At 43.4% G+C, this 25,292-nt stretch overlaps 1 protein-coding gene across 13 annotated transcripts in view; it reads left to right on the forward strand.

Moving 5' to 3' along the window:
- Positions 1–25,292, forward strand: part of LOC103346024 (zinc finger protein 717) — a 27,778-nt gene extending 2,486 nt beyond the window's left edge. Inside the window, exons 1-7 of one of the 13 annotated variants that reach the window (XM_051828860.2) lie at positions 6,324–6,590; positions 10,470–10,577; positions 10,942–11,002; positions 12,116–12,252; positions 20,474–20,600; positions 21,566–21,658; positions 23,569–25,292. In XM_051828860.2, coding sequence (XP_051684820.2) covers positions 10,518–10,577; positions 10,942–11,002; positions 12,116–12,252; positions 20,474–20,600; positions 21,566–21,658; positions 23,569–24,962 — 1,872 coding nt within the window. In that variant the 5' untranslated portion in view covers positions 6,324–6,590; positions 10,470–10,517 and the 3' untranslated portion in view covers positions 24,963–25,292. Of the gene's footprint in view, positions 1–5,925; positions 6,223–6,319; positions 6,591–10,469; positions 10,578–10,941; positions 11,003–12,115; positions 12,253–20,473; positions 20,601–21,565; positions 21,659–23,568 lie in introns of those variants that run through there. The other 12 variants (XM_070054796.1, XM_051828859.2, XM_051828868.2 and 9 more) reach the window with 12 other exon arrangements.

Here is a 25,292-nt window from a genome sequence, read left to right on the forward strand (position 1 = left end):
GATCCAAAGCCAGGAGCCAGGAGCTTCTTCTGGGTCTCCCATGTGGGTGCAGGGGCCCAAGGACTTGGGCCATCCTCCACTGCTTTCCCAGGCTACAGAAGAGAGCTAGATCGGAAGTGGAGCAGCTAGGACTCGAACTGGTGCCCATATGGGATGCTGGCACTGCAGGTGGCAGCTTTACCTGCTATACCACAGCGCCGGCCCCAGAAGAAGAACTCTTAAGCCAAGCTGCCTGCATTCAAATCCCAGCACTGCCAATTACTTTGGAAGGGAGGGAGATAGCCCAGAAAGGTGTTTCCAGTTTTTTTGTACTCACAGTTCCCTGGGAATGAAGAACAGGTCTGGGAAGCCATTCAGGGAAGCTCTGTGTTGGTCATGAAACAGAGATGGATGAGCTGTAGGCATGCACTTTATTATGGATTCAGGTTTAGGATTGGTAAACTTGAATGATTTCTGTGGTCTCTTTAGCATAGGGACTATGACTGGCCTTTCATGTACCTGGACATAGGGTGATAGGGTGGGAGTGTAAGGTAAGCAAGTCCCATAAGGAAGATGGCTTTGGGTGGAGTCTTATATGGCTGCTCAAGAAGGGGAATGTACTCAAGAACATATTTTAGGATTTTTTTTTAATATTTGACAGGTAGAGTTATAGATAGTGAGAGAGAGACAGAGAGAAAGGTCTTCCTTCCGTTGGTTCACTCCCGAAATGGCCACCATGGCCAGCGCTGCACCGATCTGAAGCCAGGAGCCAGGTGCTTCCTCCCGGTCTCCCATGCGGGTGCAGGGCCCAAGCACTTGGGCCATCCTCCACTGCACTCCTGGGCCACAGCAGAGAGCTGGACTGGAAGAGGAGCAACTGGGACTAGAACCTGGCACCCATATGAGATGCTGGTGCTGCAAGGCAGAGGATTAACCAAGTGAGTCACGGTACTGGGCCTCCCAAGAACATATTTTAACGTATTTTAAAACTCTGTTCCAATGTACCATCTGATGTCCTGACATTGATTTTTGACATTGCTTTTTTAACTTGATTATTTATGATATTTGAATAGTAGGGAAGAATTTCAGAGAATAGGAATTAAGTTGAGTAGGGATTACATATAGTAGAAAAGTATTTTCTTATGAGGATGAATGGAAGAAAAGAAATAGAAGTCTTTGTAAGCCAGCCTATAACTAACTTTCCCATTTTTATAACATTAACCAAGAAAACAAATCTGAAGTTCCTGGGACTTCCAACAATATCATGGTGGAGTTGTTAAGTGTGTTAAAAGTATGATTGGTGTATATGCCATGTCAAACTGCTAGGTCCAACAGTTGTTTTGTAGGGGATGAGCAGTTTCAATTGTATCTAAGACTTCTTCTTTTTTTTTTTTTTCCTGAGAACCATCTATTTAATTAACTGCATAGTGAATTATTGTGATTATTTTCAGTTTCTTGACAATCTTTCTTAGTATCCAATAGGTTTTCTAATTTATTTTCCATTGTGTTTTTCAACACTTAACTAATTTTACCAACTTAATTGGCATGGGGATGATAGCTACAGGAGTTAAAAGAGAAATTTTATAATGACACAGGTCATCTTAGCATCGGCAAATCTTCCCGAGAACATAAATGATAATGTGACTGATTCACAGAATATCAAAGCTGACTGAATTGAATTCTTTTGACTGCCATTTTGTCATCACTATGTGACATCATTTATGTCACATTATGCCATCATTATGTGTGGCAATTACATGCATCATTCACAAGTCACTGTTAATGCAAGTATCAGAATTGCATGATCCCTAGAGAACACTTCTGGCATGGCCATGAGAACATCTCTACATATCTACATTCAAAATTTTTTGGAAATTGGGGCCGGCGCTGTGGTGCAGTGGGTTAATGGCCCAGCCTGCAATGCTGGTATCCCATGTGGGTGGCTGGTTCAAGTCCTGGCTGCTCCACTTCCAATCCAGCTCCCTGCTAACGTGCCTGGGAAAGCAGCAGAAGATCACCCAAGTGCTTGGGTCCCTGTACCCACATGGGAGGCTCAGAAAAAGTTTCTGGCTCCTGGCTGGGATTGGTTCAGCTCCGGCCATTGCAGCCATTTGAGGAGTGAACCAGCAGATTGAAGACCTCTCTCTCTCTCTCTCTCTCTCTCTCTGCTTCTCTCTGCTTCTCTCTGCCTTTCAAATAAATAAAATAAATCTAAAAAAATTTTTTTTGGAAATTATTATTTTAAAACAAAACAAAAAGCCAACTACTTATTCTCTGGAAATATTCCCAAGGACTTAAAGCTAAAGAAATGCCTTTTTTTTTTTTTTAAATGTTTGTTTGTTTGTTTTAAAGGCAGAGTTACAAACAGGGTGAGACAGAGTGAGACAGAGATCTTCCATCCATTGGTTCATTGCCCAGATTTCCGCAGTGGCTGGGTCTGAGTCGGGCTGAAACCTGGAGCCTGAAACTCCATCTGGGTCTTCCAGTTGGTGGCAGGGACTCAAGGATTTGGGCCATCTTTTGTTGCTTTCCCAGGAACATTAGCATGGAGCTGGATTGAAAAGGGAGCACCTGGGACTCAAACTTACACACATACGGGTGTCAGTGGCAGCTGAGCAGCTTCACTGGCGACTCGACAATGCCAGCCCCATGAAGAAATATTTTCTGAAGAAACTCTACCAAGATTCAGTAAGAGAATGGAGACCTGGTGGTATTTCAATCCAGATTTTCTCCCTTCCTATCCCTTCTTAACTCAGTGAATTGGAGACTCCACTCCAGACTACTAGAGCCAACGAAGGAGTCTCTCTTCTGGCAGCTGCCATCTTGGAGGCAGGCAGGGTAATTTCCCTGGTGTGTTAAGACATCAGCATTTATTCTTTGGCCATCAGTTGCCTACTACCAAGATTGTTCCAACTTAATGCAGCTGAAAGATAGAGCCCACACCTCACTTGTGCAGTGGATGCTACAGCTGGACACGATGCAGCTGAGAACACTTGTACCCCATCATCCATTATATGTAATGTTTGTAGTAGGAAAATCTGTAGAAACAGAGTAGATTTCTTTATTAGAGTTGGATTCATGGGGGATAGGGAGGAAATAGATAAAGGGTTGTGAGTTTCTTTTTGAGCTAATACAAATCTAAAAAATTGATAGTGGTGATTGATGCATTGAATTCTACATATTAATGAATTAATTGCCATGATAAGTGATTTATATTTGTATCTCTATAAATCTATTTAATGAAGTTATGATTCCTGATTAAAGTATATATTGAATTATTTCTAATTTTGTATGCAACATTTTATATGGTAGGTATCCCAAGTTCAAATCCATATATAATGTAACTTCCTTTCTGTATGATATAATCTGTATTTTTATGTAGATATGGACAGCAATGCATGGAACAGTAATTAACTCAGGAGGCAGGTCCTGAGGGGATTGTGAGGAAATTGACATTAATCCTATCTGTATAACCTTTTTTTTAAAAAAAGATATTTATTTATTTGAGAGATAGAGCCATAAACAGAGAGGGAAAGACAGAGAAAGGTCTTCCATACACTGGTTCACTCCTCAAATGGCCCAACTGAAGCCAGGAGCCAGGAGCTTCCCCCAGGTCTCCCAGGTGGGTGCAATGGCCCAAGTACTGTGGTGGAATGAGAAGGCCATGCCAAGATGGCCACTGGCAAGTGAGCGTCAGTTACTCAGGAATGGCTTCGAAACCCACCTGGCAACAGAGCCTGCCTGGAAACAGGCAGTGATTGGATGGCTTTGGATACTGCCTGACAACAGGCTGTGATTGGTTAGGGCATAGACCGCCCCTTGACTGCATTGGCTGCCTTGGCTATTTAAGCTGCTGAAACAAACTGAAATAAACGAGTCTGTGGGCTGCTGCCTCTGGTTCACTTTCACCTGACTCCCGGGGGCTGTGTGGTGACTCCGCACCTTTTGCCCCCACCATGCTCCTCCTTTAAGAATGAATCCATAGCAACAATCTTCCACTGCTTTCCCAAGGCCATAGGTAGAGAGCTGGATTGGAAGAGGAGCAGCTGGTTCATGGACTGGTGCCCATATGGGATGCTGGTGCTGCAGATGGAGGCTTAGCCTTCTATGCCACAGCACTGGCCCCTGTAATATCTTTTTTTTTAAATAAATGTATTAATTAAATTAAAACACAACAAAGCATGATCAATATCACAGGTGCATGACTTCAAATTTTCATTAGTGATGAGTAGAAAAATAACATGTTCATAATCCTCATGGGATTTGGAATTAGTCAATTCCAGTCTCCAGACATTATTCCCTTGTATTTATTCCTCTACATTCAGTACAAGTTATGTATTTGAACTCATGTTCCTGGCCAGGTACTCAAAATTGCTAACTCCTATCATTACAGATAAGTATGGCTAAGAAGGAGTGGGAGGAAATGAGTTGCTTCTCATGTGACAATGGGTATGGTCTTTCCACATCACCAGTGCTATGAACAACTACTTACCGTAGTATGTGATCATCAGTAGAAGTCCAACCATTCCTTGGAACAAACCTGAAAACCCACCATTTTTCTTGGTACCAGTGTTTTCTTTGATTCCTACAAGTTTCTTTCCTTTTTTTTTAAGATTTATTTATTTTTATTTTGAAAGTCAGAGTTACACAGAGAGAGGAGAGGCAGAAAGAGGTCCTCCATCCACTGGTTCACTCCCCGATAGGCCGCAATGGCTGGAGCTGGACCAATCTGAAGCCAGGAGCCTCCTCTGGATCTCCCATATGGGTGCAGGGGCCCAACCACTTGGGCCATCTTCTACTGTTTTCCCAGGCCATAAAAGAGAGCTAGATCGGAAGTGGAGCAGCCAGGATGCGAACTTGTGCCCACATAGGATGCTGGCACTGCAGGCAGCGGCCTTACCAGCTACACCATAGTGCCAGCCCCACAAGTTTATTTTCTATTTCAAGGAATATGACTCAGAGATCTATGTATTCAAGGTACAATTGTTTCTATGGTCAGAGTTGGAGGTGCCTTTACTGGGATGCTTATGATTGAGGTTTGTTGAATAAAGTCAATGAAAGACAATTGCAGGGCCAGAAAAAATACAGGAACCTGAACAGCCAAAATTATATCTTAAGCATAGAGAAAACTAGGCATTGGTCACAAGCGAAGAGTCAGTATTCCCATCATGCTGTCAGGCAGCCCACTTCGACCCTGACAGGAGTCATGCCCATCCCCATTTGGATAGGAGTGGTGACTTCATTGCCTCTTTTGTAGCAGAAACCTAAAAAGGGAAGATGAATTTCAAGTTCAGCTTTCAGAAATTCAGTGAGAATTTGTTAAATAGTAGATGGACAGATTTAAGGAGTTCCTTAGTAAGCAAATACTGGCAGCAGATTTTTTTTTAACTTACACGGTGAGTTTAGAGTGCACCCACACTTTTACCCCAGCAGTTTTATTCTGAGGTAAACACTAGTTTTTCCAAATATGGAATATGATCCACTGATGTCTCACAAATTATTTTAGAAGCAGGGTTCAAGATTTTTTTTAAAGAATTAGAATTGAATTCCATGGGAGTATTCGCTTCTTAAGTTTTTTAAAGTAACACTAGTCATTGTTATTTTCCTATGTTTTGGTAAGCATCTGTTATAAGCAGACATGGATTGTATAACCACAGTTATCAGAACTAACAGAAAATAGCGATAGTTATCAAATGCTCCACCCTCAGTCAAATAGCACGTTTCTTTCAAACATGAACCTGTCCAAGCAATCAACAGTCAGCATTCCATGCAGATTTCACACGGTCCAGGTGTTAGGAAACTGGGCAGTTTTAGCCAGGTGACCACATGGCCCAACCTCTGTTGTCAAGTTCCACCCCCATCCTAACGGGATTCACTGCTCCTGCCCTGCCCGCCCGCCCGGGGGCAAAGTTTTAAAAGGGCCTGTTCCAGAACACGTGCTCTCTTGGCTCTGCTCCCTGCTCTCTGGGCTCTCTTTCGGCTTCTCTCCTGCTCTCTTGGCTTCTCTCTTCCCGCCTGCTCACTCTCTCTAGCCTCCTCTCCTCTCTCACTCCCCCTCTTCTCTTTCTCTCTTACTCTCCTTTTCCCTCTTCGCCCCTTCCCTCCAGCCAGCTGGGTGTTCCCCAATAAACCTTTTCCCTTACTCCGGTGTTTTGTGACGGCTAACCCCAGGCCATTTCGGAATACACGGAAAGTACCGGAATCAGTGAAAATCAGGGAAAAAGCACCGGAATCGGAAAGTCGGTGAGTAGGTAGGCTGAGAGGGCCCAGCGGCTTGTGGGAGATGTAGTTTCGCTCCCCTCTGGCACCTCTCGCACAGGATCCAGGGGCTCTTCCGTTTCCTTCTGCCCAAGTGCTGCCCCGCCCATTCTCGCCATCTTCCTCCTGCAAATTCTGCATCTGCTTTGCTGTCTCCCCTTGGCTCTGCAGGGTGCGGGGCTTGCCCGCATTCCTGATGGTCTGCGAGGGAGTGAAAGAGGGGTTCCGCGGGCCTCGGGGGAGCCTGTGAGCGGGACGGGTGCTCTTCTTGGTGAGAGCAGAAGTTTCGGTGACGGGGCCGCAGGCACTGGTGCGAGCAGGGCACCTGAGCATCTCTGAAAGGCGACACTGAGGTCGGAATTCTGAGGTCGTGCTCGGGGAGGGGACTCTCGGTAGTCTTGGCCGGAGAACGTGCATAGCCGGACGGCCGGCGTGTGCCTCCACGTGTGCGGGAGCTGCGCCCAGGCGGGAGTGGTGAGCTGGCGAGGACTGTGAGATGTGCTGTGGGAGTGCACCTTTCCGCTCGAGCGCTGATGGAGCCCATCTCTGACCCGTGTGTAAAATGAGCGCATTAATACTGGTGCAAGATCCCCAGGTTCTCAGCCATCAGTGTGGAATGTGTGCAGAGCCAGTGCCACTAGGGAGCAGTTGTATGTGTGGTGTTTCCCGTGTTGCCTCTTCAGCAGGGGCTGCTGGTGGGTCCCTCCTGGGTTACCCGAACAGTGAATTCCACGAAGGAGGTTGTTGGAGTGGGTGATGGTCCCGTTTCTTGTGGAATGAAGTTGTTCTTAAGCTGTCTGAAGAGATCTGTGAACAGCATTGCACTTGAGAGAGTCCCTCTCTGTCCTGAACCCTCTCTCTAGTGCTTCAGTGCAGAGCTAAAAACTGCCAGAAAGATGAGGCTCCTGGCTTTGCCTGGGCTAAGCAATTATTTATCCTACTTCCAGAGTGAGCGAGATGTGAGTGGTGCTCTCTTAGCGCACCCATAAGCTGCTGGAGACAGGGTGATACTGAAAGATTTGCATGAGCTTTCAGCAGGGAGACGTAAGTGAGCTGAGAAGAATATGCAGGAACCTAGAATGTGGTACTCAGAGAGTCTTGAAGCTATAGACTGCAGAGGGATAATCTGTCATCGGTGAGAACATGTTGTCTACTCTGCTCCCGTACACACCCCCTTTACCTCTTTCTACTCATTGTTTCCCAGACCAGAGCTCTCTTAGTCCTAGTGTACCACCAGATTTAGTATTTAGAGATACACCGGTGCTCCTTCTGACCTGACAGTTCTTCCTGGTAGCTCAGGAATGATTTTCCAGGGTCCTTTTACTTGAAAAGAAGCAAACTGAACTTCAGGGAATAAATCAGTTGCCTGGGTTCACGTGATTTGTAGATATCAGGCATCCTGACTTTTGATGTTTTTAACATCAATTTTAGTGACTGTAGTCAATGTAGAACAAACACCATTTTAGAAGACTATACTATAAACATGCCTATCATTTCCTCCCCAGGCACTTTCTGCAGATTTTGTGAGCCAAAAGGTTTGAAATACATATTATATTCCCACTTTATATCAGTAGTCTTTTCTTGAGTACTGTAAATGCTACAACAAATTATAGTGAACTCATTTCTAATTCATGAAAATGGGAAAATTGAAGTAGGGGTTGTGGTACAGCAGAGTAAGTGCATTGAATGCCTTCATCCCATATGGGAGTTCTGATGTGATTACTAGCATCTGAGCTTCTGGACCGGCTTCTTGCTAGTTTCTGGGAAGGCAGCTGATGCCAGTCCAAATAATTAAGTCCTTGCTACCCATATGTGAAACCCAAATGAAGTTTTGGGTGCTTGTCCTTGGTCTGGCCCATCCCCAGCTTTGGAAGTGAACTGGCATATGGAGGATCTCTGTCTCTCTGTCACTTTGCCTTTCAAATAAATAAGCCTTTAAAAATAAAATGGAAAAGTTATAATGAATTATACCTTCCCTGCTAACAAAAAAAATTTTTTTTTTTTGACAGGCAGAGTTAGTGAGAGAGAGAGAGACAGAGAGAAAGGTCTTCCTTCCATTGGTTCACCCCCAAGTGGCCACTATGGCCGGAGCGCTGCGCCGATCCGAAGCCAGGAGCCAGGTGCTTCCTCCTGGTCTCCCATGCGGATGCAGGGCTCAAGCACTTGGGCCATCCTCCACTGCCTTCCTGGGCCACAGCAGAGAGCTGTACTGGAAGAGGAGCAACCGGGACAGAATCCGGCGCCCCAACTGGGACTAGAACCCGGGGTACTGGCGCAGGCGGGGGATTAGCCTAGTGAGCTGCTACACTGGCCTCAAATTTCTTATAAATAAGACATATGAAGGGCTGGTGTTGTAAGTTGGCTGGTTAAGGTGCCGCATATAATGCCAGCATCGCATGTGGGTACTGATTCAAGTCCCAACTATTCCACCTCTCCAGCTTCCTGCTAATGCAACTGGGAGAGCAGCACAACAAGACCCAAGTGTTTGGGCATAAATGTGGTTGACCGGGATGAAGCTCTACACTCCTGGCTTCAGCCTGGCCCATCCCTAGCTTTTTTTTTTTTTTTTTTTTTTTTTTTTTTTTTTTTTTTTAAGGTTTAGTTTATTTATTTGATTTGACAGAGTTACAGTGTAGAGACAGGGAGAGAGAGGTCTTCCATCTGCTGGTTCACTTCCCCAATGGCCGCAATGGCTGGAGCTGGGCCGATCTGAAGCCAGGAGCCAGGAGCTTCTTCTGGATCTCCTATATGGGTGCAGGGGCCCAACCACTTGGGCCATCTTACTACTGCTTTCCCAGGCCATAGGAGGGTGCTGGATCGGAAGAGGAGCAGCCGGGACTTGAACCAGCGCCCATATGGGATGCTGGCGCTTTAGGCCAGGGCTTTAATCTGCTGCACCACAGCACCAGCCCCCATGTCTGTCTTTTGCAGCCACTGGAGTGTTAACTGGTAGATGGAAAATCTCCCTCTGTCTCTCCTCTCTGTGTAACTGCCTTTAAATAAATAAATGAATCTTAAAAAAAACTACAGTGCCCACATACAAGTAAAATTTTAAAACATAGTCTTATGATCTCCAGTTTCTTTGTGTAATTCCCATAGTCTCTCAGAGTGCCAGCAGGAGATCCATCTGGTTTACATTTATAGGGTCTATGAAAACGACATTTGATATGAAGCTTTGTTGGCTCTCTGATATGGGATGCAGGGATCCCAAGTGACGTCTTAACTGGTACACCACATGCCCATACTTATTTGTGATTCTGAGTTAGCATCTTGGGCTCAGCTGGGCAGTTCCTGTGCCAGTGTTCATGGCAAAGGCACAGATCAGGCATCTGTTGACTGAGGCTGATTACTTGAGGATGACTTCATTCACATAAGTATCTGGTGCATTATGTCAGCTTTTAGCTAGGCCCTGTGTCTTCAATAAGCTGCTAACAAAGATAACAGTACTTTTTTTTTTAAAAGATTTATTTATTTATTTGAAAGAGTTACACAGAGAGGAGAGGCAGAGAGAGAGGTCCTCCATCCAATGGTTCACTCCCCAATTGGCCACAACGACCAGAGCTGTGCTGATCCGAAGCCAGGAGCCAGGGGCTTCTTCTGGGTTTCCCACATGGGTGCAGGGGCCCAAGGACTTCGGCCATCTTCTACTGCTTTCCCAGGCCATAGCAGAGAGCTGAATAGGAAGTGGAGCAGCTGGGACTTGAACTGGCAGCCATATGGGATGCCAGAGCTTCAGGCCAGGGTGTTAACCCGTTGCACCACAGGGCCGGCCTCAGATAACAGTACTTTAAGAAGGCAAACTCCAGTAGACAAATACTTTTTAAAACTGTGTATCACATTTACTGATGTTGCATTACTGATGTCTGGTTGCAAGTTAGGAGACAAAGCCAAGGGTCATTATGTGGAGGGACTACTCAGAGGTGGGGAATGTGTGGCCTGTGAAGTCACTTGGTCTGGCCCTGCCGAGGCAACTATAGGCAGGACTTGAAAATCAGTAGTTCTACAGCACGTTAATTTTAAGTTGATAATTATGTGTGTTCTGCACATGATGCTCTAAATATCGATAGCCCTTGACAGAAAAAAAAAATGTTCCCCACCCCTGGACAAGGAGATGTGTCATTTGGAACCATTACTGGAAGAGTATACTACAGTAAATAAATATTATGTGTACCTTTTCTATGCATTTCTGAAAATGCGATGTTAACAAGATGCATGCTTTTTATGAAATTTAGGTATTTTAAAGAAAGAGATATCTAGTGGTGACACTAATAAGGAGTCTCATGTGGTACATCTACAGAAATAAGAAAATAGTTAATACCAGCCATGTATTTTTCTACAAGGTAAATTTTTTGTCAGTATAATGTTTTATCCTTTAATTTGAATAGCCATCCTTAAAATTTTAGATGATTTCTTAGTAAAATTAATTTTTACAAAATCAATAGCAAATGTTTTCATGCAGCTAATGATAATCAGGTGTTTTATTTCTACCAGTTAGTAGAACTGTGCATGCTCTTTAAATGAACTCTTTCTTGCTCTTTCTCATATGTAAAGTAGTATTTCCCAGCAGAGGGTGCTTTTTGTGTTTTTTTTCCCCAGCTAGTACATCCGTTTTGACTTCTGTCATCATCATGCTTTTCACAATGGAACCTAGGAGCAAGCCAGGGCATTTCTTTCACAATCTCCTCCATTTATCTTCTTTTCCAGATAAAATTCTCGAGTTCTGTCCATGTTTTCAAAAACAACAAAATGAATACATCTCCAGTAAGTCAGTATTTATCCCTCACCTTGTTTTATACTGTATTTTATATGCTCTATGAGTGTTCATTAATGAGAATGGAAAAGTAGAAATAAAATACTGCATCAGAGAGATATAAAGAAAGTTGAAATGGTTCTAAGCCTTAGGACCATCTCAATTAGGTACAGATTGGTCTCTGATCTTTCTGATAGTATGGGAAAAGACAAATTTGCTGTGTGATTCAAACTGACCCTAAAAAGAGAGCATGATAAATTTTCATGGGCTATGAAGTGTCCTTGTTGGTCACATAGATGGTGTAGTGGGCAGTGTTTTATTATCAACCTGGAAATAAACACTGCATCCTTCAGTGATAATGGTTACAAACTGCTAAAACACAAGTCAGTTAATAAAGTTTCTATGAACTTGCTAAAATGATTTGGTTTTGGATAGCTTTTGGATAGAATCAGTAATGTATGGAGGAGAGAGTCTACTGACCTTAACTTACTTTCCATACATTTCTCTCAGCTTCTCTGTGTATGCAGTTGGTCCCACAGATGGTCAGAAATTATATCTATCTCTCTATCTCTCATGCAAATTGTTCCATTTGCCTGGGCAGTGTAGTCTTTTTTTTTTTTTTTTTTTTACAGGCAGACTTAGACAGTGAGAGAGAGAGGCAGAGAGAAAGGTCTTCCTTCCGTTGGTTCATCCCCCCAAATGACCACTACGGCCAGCACTGTGCCGATCCGAAGACCGGAGCCAGGTGCTTCCTCCTGGTATCCCATGTGGGTGCAGGGCTCAAGCACTTGCGCCATCCTCCACTGCACTCCCGGGCCACAGCAGAGAGCTGGACTGGAAGAGGAGCAACCGGGACAGAACCCAGTGCCCCAACCGGCACTAGAACCTGGGGTACCGGCGCTGCAGGTGGAGGATTAGCCTAGGGAGCTGTGGTGCTGGCCTTGGGCAGTATAGTCTTAATTCAGCACTACAAAAGTTTACTGATAACTTCATTAGAATCCTCTAGCCTTTACACTACTTGAATCTTCTATGTTTGTAACTACTGTAAATGAGTAGTTATGTATGGGAGTTCTAACCCTGATGATTTCTTTTCCATGAATTCCTCTACATCTCTTCTCTTTAATACAGTTTATCCAGGTATTCCATCTGGTCCCCTGTTCATCCCACTCTGCAGTTCTCCTTGGCTGATTGGGCCCTCTGGTTTGATGCATTCTAAGTACTGGCACAAATACAACGTGCAGCGTGAGATGAAGTTGATTCAAAAGGTGAGGAAAACACACACACATGGCATTGTTCAGGGAGAGTGGACCAGGATGGGAAAAGAGAGAGAGAATTCCATACCCTGTTACTCTGGATCCACATGAAGAGAGAGTGCACGCGAGCACATGCATGTACACCCTCTCCTCTTTGCCAGACTTCTTATGAACTTAGAAAGGATAGTGGTTACATGGTGTCACCCCCAGGTCCCAGGTATATCCTGGGGAAGGGCTCATTTGATTGTCAGGTGGGCAGATAGAATGAAATCGGAAGGGGAAGTGTGGCTTCCAGTTCCTGACCCTAGTCTAGCTGCTTGCCTTATCCTGTATCACATGTGTACTTGTTCCTTGGCTTCTAGATCACATGTTCAACACCCTTTTGAACCCAGTACTATGGGTTGTGAACACCTTATCAAGTCTCTTTGCTGCTGGTTTAAATACCTGTCCTGACACATTATTATTTTTTTTCAAAGGTTTTATTTATTCATTTAAGAGATAGAGCTACAGACAGAGAGGGGAAGAGATAGAGAGGTCTTCCATCTGCTGGTTCACTCCGCAAATGACCGCACCAGCCGGAACTGAGCCAAACCGAAGCTAGGAGCCAGGAGCTTCCTTTAGGTCTCCCACACTGGTGCAGGGACCCAAGCACTTGGGGCATCTTCGGCTGTTTTCCCAGGCCAGAGGCAGTGTAGGGATTGGAGTCCCTGTGCCAGTCTCTCTTCTGTACTCTGGCTGCTTGCTTGCCTGCTATGCTCCCCTGGAATTTATGACCTCCTGTCCTCCAGCAGCTCCCCTGGGATTTATGGCCTGATGCTTCCCGCCAGTTCTTCCCTGTGCCATCTCCTTTGTGTGGCCTTCCCGCCACATAATGTATATAGTCTTTACGTTTAAATGAACCAATGAACATGTTAGGTCCCAATACCTTGCCATATAGAGAGTAAGAAGGGAACCTACGTAGGAGATGACCTGCACCCTTATAAGTGTGAGGCTATAAAAACCTCTCTTATGCAAACGAGAGGGCCTTTGCCTGTGCACTGCTGAAAGGCTGTGTTCCCAGCAGGCTGGTAACAAATAAACCTCTGCTTTTGCATCCGCGACTGTGCCTTGTGCATTGATTGGGAAATTTGACTCAACAGCAGAGAACTGGATTCCAAAGAAGAGCAGCCAGCTGGTTTTGCAGGTGGAGGTCTAGCCTACCATGTCACAGTGCTGGCCCTGTGACACATTATTTTAAACACATCATCTGTTTATGTGTTTAAAAATATTTAGAGATAGCTTAGCCATGTTGTCTGCTACCTAAAACATATACGTTAACTTTTTTTTTTTAATCTAGTGTTTTTTTTTTCCCTTTGAGTGTGAGTCATGTTGTTCTCTTTTTACATATGCAATGTTTGTTAATTCTCTCCAGCATATTATAAATCGCATGTTGCACAGAGTGTGGCTGTTTGTTTTTTTTCTCAGAAGAGTGATTTTGGTTCTAGAAGATAACAGGCTAGATTAAACTTTCAAACTGTATTCTGTTAGGTGTTGCCTAAAATCTCCATTACAATATGGTGCCTAGCTGATGTTTGAGGTGTGTGTTTGCAGCTGCCGTGGTTAAGCTACGTAAGATCAGACCGCTGGCAGGGATAGGTCTGCTTTAGTTCCGGACACATGGACAGTGCATGATCCCTATACTTTACTTAAGGTGCCCCTGTGCGTGGTCCACCCGTGCCTGTGTGACCTTTTCTCTGATTGGCGCCCCTACTGCGCATGTCCTTCATAAGCTTTAAAAGCCTGTACGCTTCCTCAGTAGAGCGGTTCCCGCTTTGACAGAACTCATGGGTGCTTGCTGTGGTGTGCTTGACCCGTCGACCTTACCTTTCCCGTTTGCCTTGTTGGGGAGTGTCTGTACTGGCCCCTGCTGGTCAGGGGCCAGCCTTGGACTTGAGACTCCCACAGTATTCCATGCAGTGATCCTTGGTCAGTTTGTCACTTTGCAGCTTCCATTAGCTGCTTTGTCATTGGTCCCTCTGAGGTTTCCCACACCTGTTAGTAGTCAGTTCAGGGTTTTGCTGGGTTTCATATGCAGATTGAATCTCTTAGATTCTTTTGTTTTCCTCTTCAACACTCCTCCTCCAGTTTCTGTTGTTAGTTTATGCTCTGACAACTTGAGCCAGTAGAGATGCAGCTTTTACTTCTTTGATCTGTGTTCAAAATAGGGGATGTCCTCTGCTACAATGCCAAAAATTTATGTTTAGCCTTTTATTCTGATTTCTTTCTAGGTTTTCAGATGGTGGTACTATAAATTTTGTTCATATTTCAAACATTTTTTTTCTTTTAGAGGGTTCATCTGATCAAATACTTTGTCATTACCTTAGTATATTCATGGTTATATTATAAAATTTTTCTTCTTAATCTCTCATATTCTTATCCATAGTTTTTTACCATGGAATATTACTTCACATTTCTTCAGTCTTATTTTTCAACCGTAAAAGTAGTTTTTCTTCTATAGGAGTTAAAACAGAAACAAGTAAATTATGGCTTGCATTCCAGATTTAACTAACTTCCTGTTTTTATATGGCCTATCAGAATTTTTTGTTATTGTAACTTTTTAATGGTTGTTTTATGGTTCCCAGTATTCATCTTTACTTATGATCTACCTTCAAGTAGTACTGTACCTATTCATGTAAAATAATAACTTAGTAGTAGTCTACTTCTATTTATCTGTTTCCAACTTCCATACCATGATTGTCATACCTTTCAATATTGTTGCTGTCTGGATTCAAACACCCAGTGATTTTTTTTTTTTTTTTTTTTTTTTTTTTTTTTTTTTTTTGACAGGCAGAGTGGACAGTGAGAGAGAGAGAGACAGAGAGAGAAAGGTCTTCCTTTGCCGTTGGTTCACCCTCCAATGGCCGCCGCTGCAGCCGGCGCACCGTGCTGATCCTGGCAGGAGCCAGGAGCCAGGTGCTTTTTCCTGGTCTCCCATGGGGTGCAGGGCCCAAGCACCTGGGCCATCCTCCACTGCACTCCCTGGCCATAGCAGAGAGCTGGCCTGGAAGAGGGGCGACCGGGACAGAATCCGGCGCCCCAACCGGGACTAGAACCCGGTGTGCCGGCGCCGCAAGGTGGAGGATTAGCCTATTGAGCCACGGCGCCGGCTTAAAGAGACTGAAAATAAGAGAAAAATAAGTTCACTCTCACAGTTATCCACTTCTGGTTTTCGTATGTACTTTACTCATATTTTTATTTGCTTATTCTATTTTTTTTTTAGATTTAAATTTTTAAAAAAAAATTTCTGTATTTTTTTTTGCTATTTGATCATGGTATGCTTTGGTATAATTGTCTTTTTCTTCTACTTGAGGTTCAGATGTTCCAATTTAGATGTCCGCAAGTCATGATTCTTCTGGTACTAGCAGCAAGTTTCGGTTCAGTAATTCCTGAGAGAATTAACGTAGAAAAGTCTTTGTATTCACAATTACAGTGTATTTCTGTGAAAGAATTCACTGAAATCAGCCTGGGGATGAGTTGCATAGGGCAGGACCTTTGAGTTATCCAGCACCAGCTTCCAGCTGTTTTAGTTCAGTGTAGTCCTGTTGACATTACCTGTTTGTCCCAACAATGTATGACAATATCTGCAGAATACTGACAGAGAATCTCATCTGAGCCTGATTTCAGAGCTTTTACTGGGGTCTGGCCAGACAGATATTGCTGACCATAATGTGAGTGCCTTAGTCTCCAGCACATGCAGTGATTATGTTAATACCACATAGCTTGGCTGGCGCCGCGGCTCAACAGGCTAATCCTCCGCCTAGCGGCGCTGGCACACCGGGTTCTAGTCCCGGTTGGGGCTCCGGATTCTGTCCTGGTTGCCCCTCTTCCAGGCCAGCTCTCTGCTGTGGCCCGGGAGAGTGAACAGTGAGAGAGAGACAGAGAGAAAGGTCTTCCTTTACCGTTGGTTCACCCCTCAAGTGGCCGCTGCGGCCGGCGCACTGCGCTGATCTGAAACCAGAAGCCAGGTGCTTCTCCTGGTCTCCCATGGGGTGCAGGGCCCAAGCACTTGGACCATCCTCCACTGCACTCCTGGGCCATAGTAGAGAGCTGGACTGGAAGAGGGGCAACCAGGACAGAATCCGGCGCCCCAACTGGGACTAGAAACTGGTGTGCCGGCGCCGCTAGGCGGAGGATTAGCCTGTTGAGCCGTGGCGCTGGCCTTCATGCTTTTAAAGATGGATGTTTGGAAAGCCCTATTTTCCCCTTAGGATACTGATTATTTCCATAATTTTTTCTTAGGATTACTAATTCCTATTAGCTAATTGTTCTAAATGTAAACTTTTTGTGATGTGACATGTGATTTTCTTTTGACTTCGTTTTGTGTTTGTTTATGGCATAAGAAGCTTTTAGTTATATATTCAGATTTTTTCATATTATGAACTTTTTTTTATTTAAAATATGCAAATTTCATGTATTTCACATATACACATTTAGGAATACTTCCTACCCTCCCCTCCCCCCTGCCATGCTCCCACCCTTCTTCCTCCTCCCTCTCCTATTCCGACTTTTAATTTTTACAAATATCTATTTTCAGTTTACTTTGTGCTCATAAGATTAACCCTAGGGCCAGTACTGCAGCTCAATAGGGTAATCCTCGGCCTGCAGCACCGGCACACCGGGTTCTAGTCTTGGTCAGGGCGCCGGAGTCTGTCCCGGTCACTCCTCTTCCTGTTCAGCTCTCTGCTGTGTCCCGGGAGTGCAGTGGAGGATGGCCCCAGGTCCTTGGGCCCTGCGCTCGCATGGGAGACCAAGAGAAGCACCTGGCTACTGGCTTCAGATCAGCGTGGTGCGCCAGCCACAGCGGCCATTGGGGAGTGAACCAATGGTAAAGGAAGACATTTCTCTCTGTCTCTCTCTCTCACTGTCCACTCTGCCTGTCAAAAATAAATAAATAAATAAAAATAAAAAAAGATTAACCCTACAACAAGAGTTCAACAAATAGTATGAAGAAAATCACTCTTCCTCAACAGTAGAGACAAGGACTAAACAATCATCAAATCTCAAAATGTCAATTTCATTCTAATACATTACATTTTAGATTCTTTTCTTAGTTGCCACAGATCAGGGAAAATACATGGTATTTGTGTTTTTGGGACTGGCTTATTTCACTAAGTATAGTGGTTTCCAGTTGAATCCATTTTGTTGCAAAAGAACAAATTTCTTTTTTTTAAAACCACTGAATAGTATACCATAGTGTGTAGGTAACTAATTTCTTTATCCAGTCATCAGCTGATGGACATCTGGGTTGATTCCATATCTTAGCTATTGTGAATTGAGCTGCAATGAACATGGGGTATGGAGAACTTTCATATGCTGATTTCATTTCCCTTGGATAAATTCCCAGGAGTGGGATGGCTGGGTCATATGGTAGATCGAGTTTCATCTTTCTGAGTTATCTCCTTACTGTCTTCCACAGTGACTGCACCACTTCTGGGTATCGAATGGTGTTAAAATGGTGTTCCCTAACATTAAAGTATAACCAAACCACTCCATGTAGCTTTCCAATTATTATGTACTTTGTCTATACTATGAATTTAATATTAACTTTATTCTGCCTGTCTAGTTTTTCAGTACATTTATGGAAAAGTCCATGGATCCACCCTACAGACTTGTAATTCTTTCTCCCTACTAAGATCATCTTCTCTTATTAATGTTCCTTTTCTGTATTTCTCAGGAGATTTGAGGTTGTGAGTGAGAATATACTTTAGTAACAAACCCCAACCTCTATGGGCCATCAAATGTACCTGATCTCAGGCTGATGGAATGGCCTTTGCTAGAACATTGCTGGTTATTGTGACTGCAGTAAAAAGAGGGTATGAGCCAAATGTGAGCCCTTCTTTGAAGTGACACAGATCACTACTGTGGACATTTGGCTAGTCATCTGTCTTGCCTAAGATTTTCTGGGATGAGTGGGGATATGTGATTCTCTCACAAGAAATAGCACTGAAAGTGAGTGGGCAGTGGTTTCATAGTGGAATTCCCCTCCTCCCACGTGTATCTCAAGTTGATCCCACACTGCATATCTTAAGGTCCTCTCTATTCATCTATTGCTTCTCTTGGTCTAAGGCTAGTGAGCTAAGATGACAAGTGATTCACCTTTTCTGTATGCAGTGTGTAATGTAGTAGGATAGGGCATAAGTAGGACAATCACAGTAAGCCTTCTATTTGAAAAGTGATGCAGCGGGTGGAGCCAGGTGCTCATGTCATGACATTGGTGTGATCTTGAAATCCTGGATGTATAGGTTGTCTGTGACCTCTAACTTTAGGATGAGTCACAAGTTCTTTGATGTGGCCTTGATTCTGCAACCTGGTTTCCCCTTAATGGTTTGCTTTCTAAGGCAGTGTCCTCTGCCCTCTGAAATATCCTCACTTTCCCGTCGTTCACATTGGACTCATTGGCAAAGACCTGCTCTTTGAGGCATTCTTCTGATCCATATTTTTAAACAGCAGCTGCATATTAAACTGTCAGTCCTTTTTAGGTCTGTTTTGGTGCCTTGGTAGTATGACTCTGAAAAATCTTAGAGTTATGTCCTTTTGAGAACATCTTCCAAATACTGGTTCACCCCCAGATGCTCACAACAACTGAGGCTCAGCCAGAACTCAACCTCAGTCCCCAACATGAGTGTCAAGGGCACTAATAGTGGAGCCATAATTGCTGCCTGGCATGGTATGCATTGTCAGGAAACTGGAATTGTAAGCAGAGCTGGGATCTGAATCCAGGCACTGCAGTTTGGGATTTGTTCATCCCAAGTGCCACCTTAACCACTGCACCAAGTACCCACCCCCGAGTTACATCTTTATGATTCCAGCTTGCTCTAGGTTTTTTGTCACATGACTTTTATCTGTTTTTCCCTTTATGTTAAGTACTTTTTTCAGATCATGTGTTTTGTTTAAGAATACCTCATCTTTATCTTTTCTGTAGGTCATTTTGAGCAATTGAAATAAGTTATTGGGGGACAAATTAATCCATACACAGGTATTAACAGTGGTTTTCATGATCATAACCTTCATTTGTTAGTTATTTTGGGGTTGAATGTTAGCTGATTTTGTTTCCCAAAGTATTTCCCATTGTGTTTTTTTTTTCTGTAAGAACTAGAGGATAACAACCTTGTTATCTTTAAGCAGTGAAAGATAAAGCAAGAAATACTTTGAGATTTCTAACTGTACTTCACCCTAAATTTCTCATATCTCCCAATTCTGTGTCCCTCTTTTTTTCTTTTTTCAAATTCTTTTGAAAGACAGCTCTTATCTGCTGGGTCACATTCCAGATGACCACACAACTAGGGTTGGGCTAGGGAGAAAGCCAGGAGTGGTACTCAATCCAGATCTTCTGGATTGGTCACAGGGACCCAATTACTTGCAGCATCACTGTTCCCGTCAGGCTCTACGTTAGCAAGAAGCTGGAGTCAGGAGCCAGAGGTGGGAATTGGCACTCCCATGTCTTAATTACTAAGATGAATGCCTGTTCCTCTTCCCCCTTTTTGTTTGTAAACTGCCTTTCTTTTTCATTAGTTCAGCATGCTTTATCAAATTCAGTGAATAATAACCAAGATACATTACTGTTTCCAGCCTCTTTTTCTTTTCTTTTTTTTTTTTTTAAGATTATTTATTATTTATTTGAAAGTAAGAGTTACACAGAGAGTGGAGAGGCAGAGATAGAGAGAAGTCTTCCATCCGATGGTTGACTCCCCAGTTGGCTGCAGTGGCTGGAGCTGCGCCTATCTAAAGGCAGGAGCCAGGAGCTTCTTCCGGGTCTCCCACATGGGTGCAGGGGCCCAAGCACTTGGGCCATCTTCTACTGCTTTCCCAGGCCATAGCAGAGAGCTGGATCAGAAGAGGAGCAGCTGGGACTCGAACCAGCACCCATATGGGGTGATAGCACTGCAAACTGGGACTTTAACCTGCTGCGCTACAGCGCCGGCCCCATCCAGGCTCTTTTTCTAAAGCCTTAAGTGCATGAGATGACCATTATTTGACATAATAAGTAATATTTGGCTTACATAGTTACATTTCCCATAGTGAGTTATCATTATTTGCAAGCCATAGGGTTTCAAAGGTTCCTGGAGTGGCAGGCATTTGGCCAAGTGTTTAAGATACCTGTACTCCACATCGGAGTACCTGAATTGGAGTCCAGCTCTACTCTATGTTCTTGTGACCTAATGCTGATGTGTTGAATTGGAATATGTTGTCACAGGTATTGTTGTCATTTGAGGATGTGGCTGTGTACTTCACCTGGGAGGAGTGGCAGAAACTGGATAATACTCAGAGGACCCTGTACAGGGATGTGATGCTGGAGATCTATAGCAACCTGCTGTCTTTGGGTGAGCAAAATTCCCCAGTAACTCTCAATCAGGACAGTTTATTTTTTGACAAAGGAATGAACCTTTTTTTAAATTACTTTTATTTTATACTTAAATATTTATTTATTTGAAAGACTGAGTAACAGAGAGGGAGAGACAGAAACACAGGGAGAGTGAGAGCAAGATGCTTCATCCACTGGTTTACTCTCTGAATGGCTGCAGTGGCCAGGGCTGGGCCAGGCTGCATCCAGAAGCCAGGAGCTCCATCCAGGTCTCCCACGTGGGTGGAGGGGCCCAAGGACTTGAGCCATCTTCAGTTGCTTTCCTGTGTGCATTAGCAGTGAGTGGGATCATAAGTGGAGCAACCAGGACTCAAACTGGCGCTCATGTGATGTCAGCACTGCAGACATCAGCTTTACCCACTACACCACAGCACTGGCCCCAGGAATGAACATTTTATAAGGTTTACTGCTCTTGGGGCTGGCACTGTGGCGTATTAGGTAAAGCCACTGTCTGCGGTGCCGGCATCTCGTATGGGTACTGGTTCCAGTCCTAGCTGCTCCACTTCCAATCTAGCTCTCTGCTAATGGCTTGGGAAAGCGGTAGAAGGTGGCTCAAGTCCTTGGGCCTCTGCACCTGTGTGGGAGACCCAGAAGAAGCTCCTGGCTTCATATCGGCACAGCTCCAGCCATCTGGGGAGTGAACCAGCAGATGGAAGACCTCTCTCTACACCACCCCCTCTGCCTCTGCCTCTCTGTAACTCTGCTTTTCAAATAAATAAATAAATCTTTAAAAAAAAAAAAAAAAGCAAGGTTTACTGCTCTCTATGTGTTGATTCCAGGCTGTGAAGGATACAACTATAAATACCTCAGTAAAAGATTCATATAACCTCTTTCATTGTACTGCTCCTGAAACCAAACTGTTGTCATTCTTCAAAAGACCTGCTGAGCACTTTAGCAAAGTCTGACATTTTTTCCCATTAACAGGGTACTACCTTACCAAACCTGAGGTGATCTCTAAGTTGGAGCAAGGAGCTGAGCCATGGAACACAGAAGAATCCCCAAACCAGAGCCTCCCAGGTCAGTTAGTGCAACACTGGGCAGGGGATGAGGGGATGTGGGACAAGGGCAGTTCAGCAAATTTTGGCCATGTGGAGCTGTTTTCACTCAAGCTCTGGTCCTGAGAGCAGCTGGTGTCAGGCATCACACACACGCTCTGCAGTCTCCAGAGAGAGCTGCGATTTGTTCATCCGTCTTTGTCTTCTATTTGGTTGCTGATGAATATTTTTAGCCTCACCAAAAATCCAGTGCATAAACTTTTTTTCTTTGGTAGATTCGTTATCTAACTTGGTTGTCCTTTTCTCCGTGTGTGTACCTTGTTCCCCTTCAGGTTTGTATTCATGCTTGCATTCTTTTACTGCTTGTTAATGGGTCAGCTGATGGGCAGTGCTTGTTTTAGTGATAGGGAAGGCTGTAGTAATGAAACGAATATGTCATCTTTTACAGAACTTTTATTCTCTTTAAAGCAAAAACCTAAACAGGTATATTTTGTCATGAGAAATGAGGTAAGAGCCATGAAGGATGTTTTTCTAGAATGAGAAAATGAACAAAATGGGGTCTGTTCTAAGACTGTTCCTCAGGAAAGGCAGCTTTATAGGGAGATGCTACTTATTTTGGGTTACTTGCATTTTTTGATGACAGATTTCCAAACTTGCCATGTAGTACATATGAGGTATAAGTGCTAGAATAGACAGTGTACATCCCACTTTGAAATAAAATTTGCAGATCATTGCTTGAAGTTTGCATTTAAAGTAATACAGAGAAAGTTTCCTCAGAAATGGGTGTGCAATTGAAAAAAGAGGGCCAAGATCAAGCCTTGTTTACCATGACATCAGAAATTGTGGGGCCAGTCGAGACCCAGCATAAGAACCCTGAAAGGACTCTTCCTGGAGTTGGCAGGGGAAACACGAGACGCTGGGTTGCAAGGCCTGATGAACCAAACATTTCCTTTTGAAGGGCTCATCCTTGGTTTTGGTGGAGTTTGAAGTCAGCATTATCTGTTTCTCTTTTTAAAATCCTTCAAAAACTAAGATACAAGAAATGTATTTTGAGACATGATTCTCTGTGGGAGGAGAGAACTGAAACTCCAACAGAGTAAACAGTGTCCTGCAGCAGTGAATTATAAATAAGGAATGTATGTATCAGGAAACGAAGGGGAAATGCCAGAGGTTTTGATCTTCAAAGTAGTCAGAAAACCATGGTTCAAAGATGTTTTGCCCTGCCTCATGGCAGAACCAAATCCTTTAGAACAGAATAGAGTTGGAGCCCAGAATTGCTGATAAAAGCTTTTTCTGTGCCCATTAAGGTTCTGAGAAGCAAAAAAAAAAAAAAAAAAAAGTTAACTTAGGAATATGGAAGAAGCTGTCTTCATCTAGTTTGGGGAAGAGATTATATATTTGAAAAACCTCACAGCTTCTAGTCATTCCACTGGGAGGACTCTTAACTTGACCAACACAGGTACAAATTTTGGTTTTAAACCATGTTCCCGCTTGGACAGATAAGTGAGCCTGTCCTGTAGGTGCATGTACAGCTCCAAGACAGCTTTGCCACCTTCAACAATAAACAAAAACGTAGAAGCAAAAAAAATATATACACACAGTTATTATAAGAAAAGAGAACAGGAAAAACAAAAGATGAAAGAACATCTCTCAGCTTAATACTATGCCTAGGCAGTAGGTAAATGTTTTAACTGAACCCTTACTTTGTATTAAAAGAAACCCTTAGATATAGCATTGAAAAGAATTATGATTTAACAGTATAAAATCTGTTACTGTAATTAATTCTTTTCATTCACTGTAGAGAAAATTACGTATTTATGATTTTTTAATATTTTTAAATATTATGTCACCAGTAAGAGAAGAAACTTCTTAACATTTAGAAGAAATGCTTAGTTGTGATTTGTGGATGTGGTTAATTTTTTCTCATTTCAGTTGTCCAAAGAATGGATGACCTGCCTGGATTGAGGAAGCAAAGTCAAGACAGACATTTGTGGCAAGGTGTAGTCACAAACAGCAATTCAGCAATGAAGGAGGGATTTGAATTAAGAAAAATATTTAATTTAAGCTCAAATCATATTTCAAAACCTACGAAGTACAGAAAATATTCTTTAATGTCTGAGGCATTAAAGGTGTATCAGAAGGTGCTTTTCCCTGGCAAGCCTGATGAGCTGCATATTTCAGAGAAACCTGAAGCCCAAGATTTAACTGAGAAATCTTTACTCAGATGCTGTGAGAACCTCAGTCAGCATCACAAGGATCAAACTTTGCAGCAGTCTTTGGAATATAATGGGCAGTGGAAAGCCTTCAGCAGGGACTCACTGTTTCCACAAAAGAGGGCACATATGAGAGAGACCCCATGTAAACATAAATATGGGAAAGCCTGTGACAAGTCATCTCTCATTGTTGGAGAAACAGCTCAGATAGCAAAGAACCTTCTCAGCAGAAATTCTAACCTTGCTAGCCATCAGCAAATGTGCATAGGTGAGAAGCCGTATGAATGTAAAGGATGCCAGAAAACTTTCTCCTGTAAGTCATACCTCATTCAACATCAGAATTCTCACACAGGTGAGAAAGCATTTGAATGTAAAAGATGTACAAAATCCTACTACTACAAGTGTCAACTTGCTCTGCACCAGAAAATCCACATGGTAGAAAAACCTTATGAATGTAATGAATGTGGCAAAGCCTATTTTCATAAGGCAGCCCTCAGTGTACACTTGATAACTCACACAGGAGAACGACCCTTTGAATGCAGTTTTTGTGGGAATACCTTCTCCAGGCAGTCAAGCCTGAGGAAACATGAAAAACTTCATACAGGGGAAAAACCTCATACATGTGGAAAGACTTTGTGCATGAATGGAGACCTCACATCCCAGCAGAGAACTCTCACAAGAGAACATCCTTATAAATGTAATGAATGTGGAAAAGCTTTCTCCAAGAAGGGGGGCCTCACTTTCCATCAGAGAACACACACAGGGGAACAGCCTTACAAATGTGATGGATGTGGGAAAACCTTCTCCAGAAAGGGAGACCTCAGTTTACATAAGAGAACTCACACAGGGGAAAAAGCTTATGTGTGTAGTTCCTGTAAAAAGCCCTTTTACCGGAAGTCCCACCTCATAATACATCAGCGAACTCATACAGGGGAAAGACCTTATGCATGTAGCACGTGTGGATTAGCCTTTTACCGGAAGACAGACCTCATTAAGCATCAAAGAGTCCAAAAGGGGAGAAATCATTATGAATGTAATGAATGTGGCAAAGTCTTTTGCAAGAGAATACATTTCAGGACACATCAGAGAACTCACGCAGGTGAGAAAACATAGAATGGAAAGAATGGAAGCATCTTTTGTGGCCAGTCACACCTCAGCAGGCAATGTATTGACAGAAGATGTTGTGGGAATATCATAAATCAGACATTGCCAGATGTCAGTGAAATAGAGGGGACACCTTGGAAGTGTAGTGTGAATAAAAACTTGCCAAAATTCACACATCTTCAAATGTAGAGGAAATGACAGAAGGGAGTAACTAGTCACAGACTGGCTGTGTAGTCTTGAAATTCCCTCTTTTGGACAGTTTGTGTTCATAGCCTCCCCTTACTGAGCTCTACTGTCACATTTCACTTTTGGGAATAAACAAACCTTCAGTCCACAACA

Source organism: Oryctolagus cuniculus, chromosome 12 (genome assembly GCF_964237555.1).
Source record: "Oryctolagus cuniculus chromosome 12, mOryCun1.1, whole genome shotgun sequence".
Classification (NCBI taxonomy): domain Eukaryota; kingdom Metazoa; phylum Chordata; class Mammalia; order Lagomorpha; family Leporidae; genus Oryctolagus; species Oryctolagus cuniculus.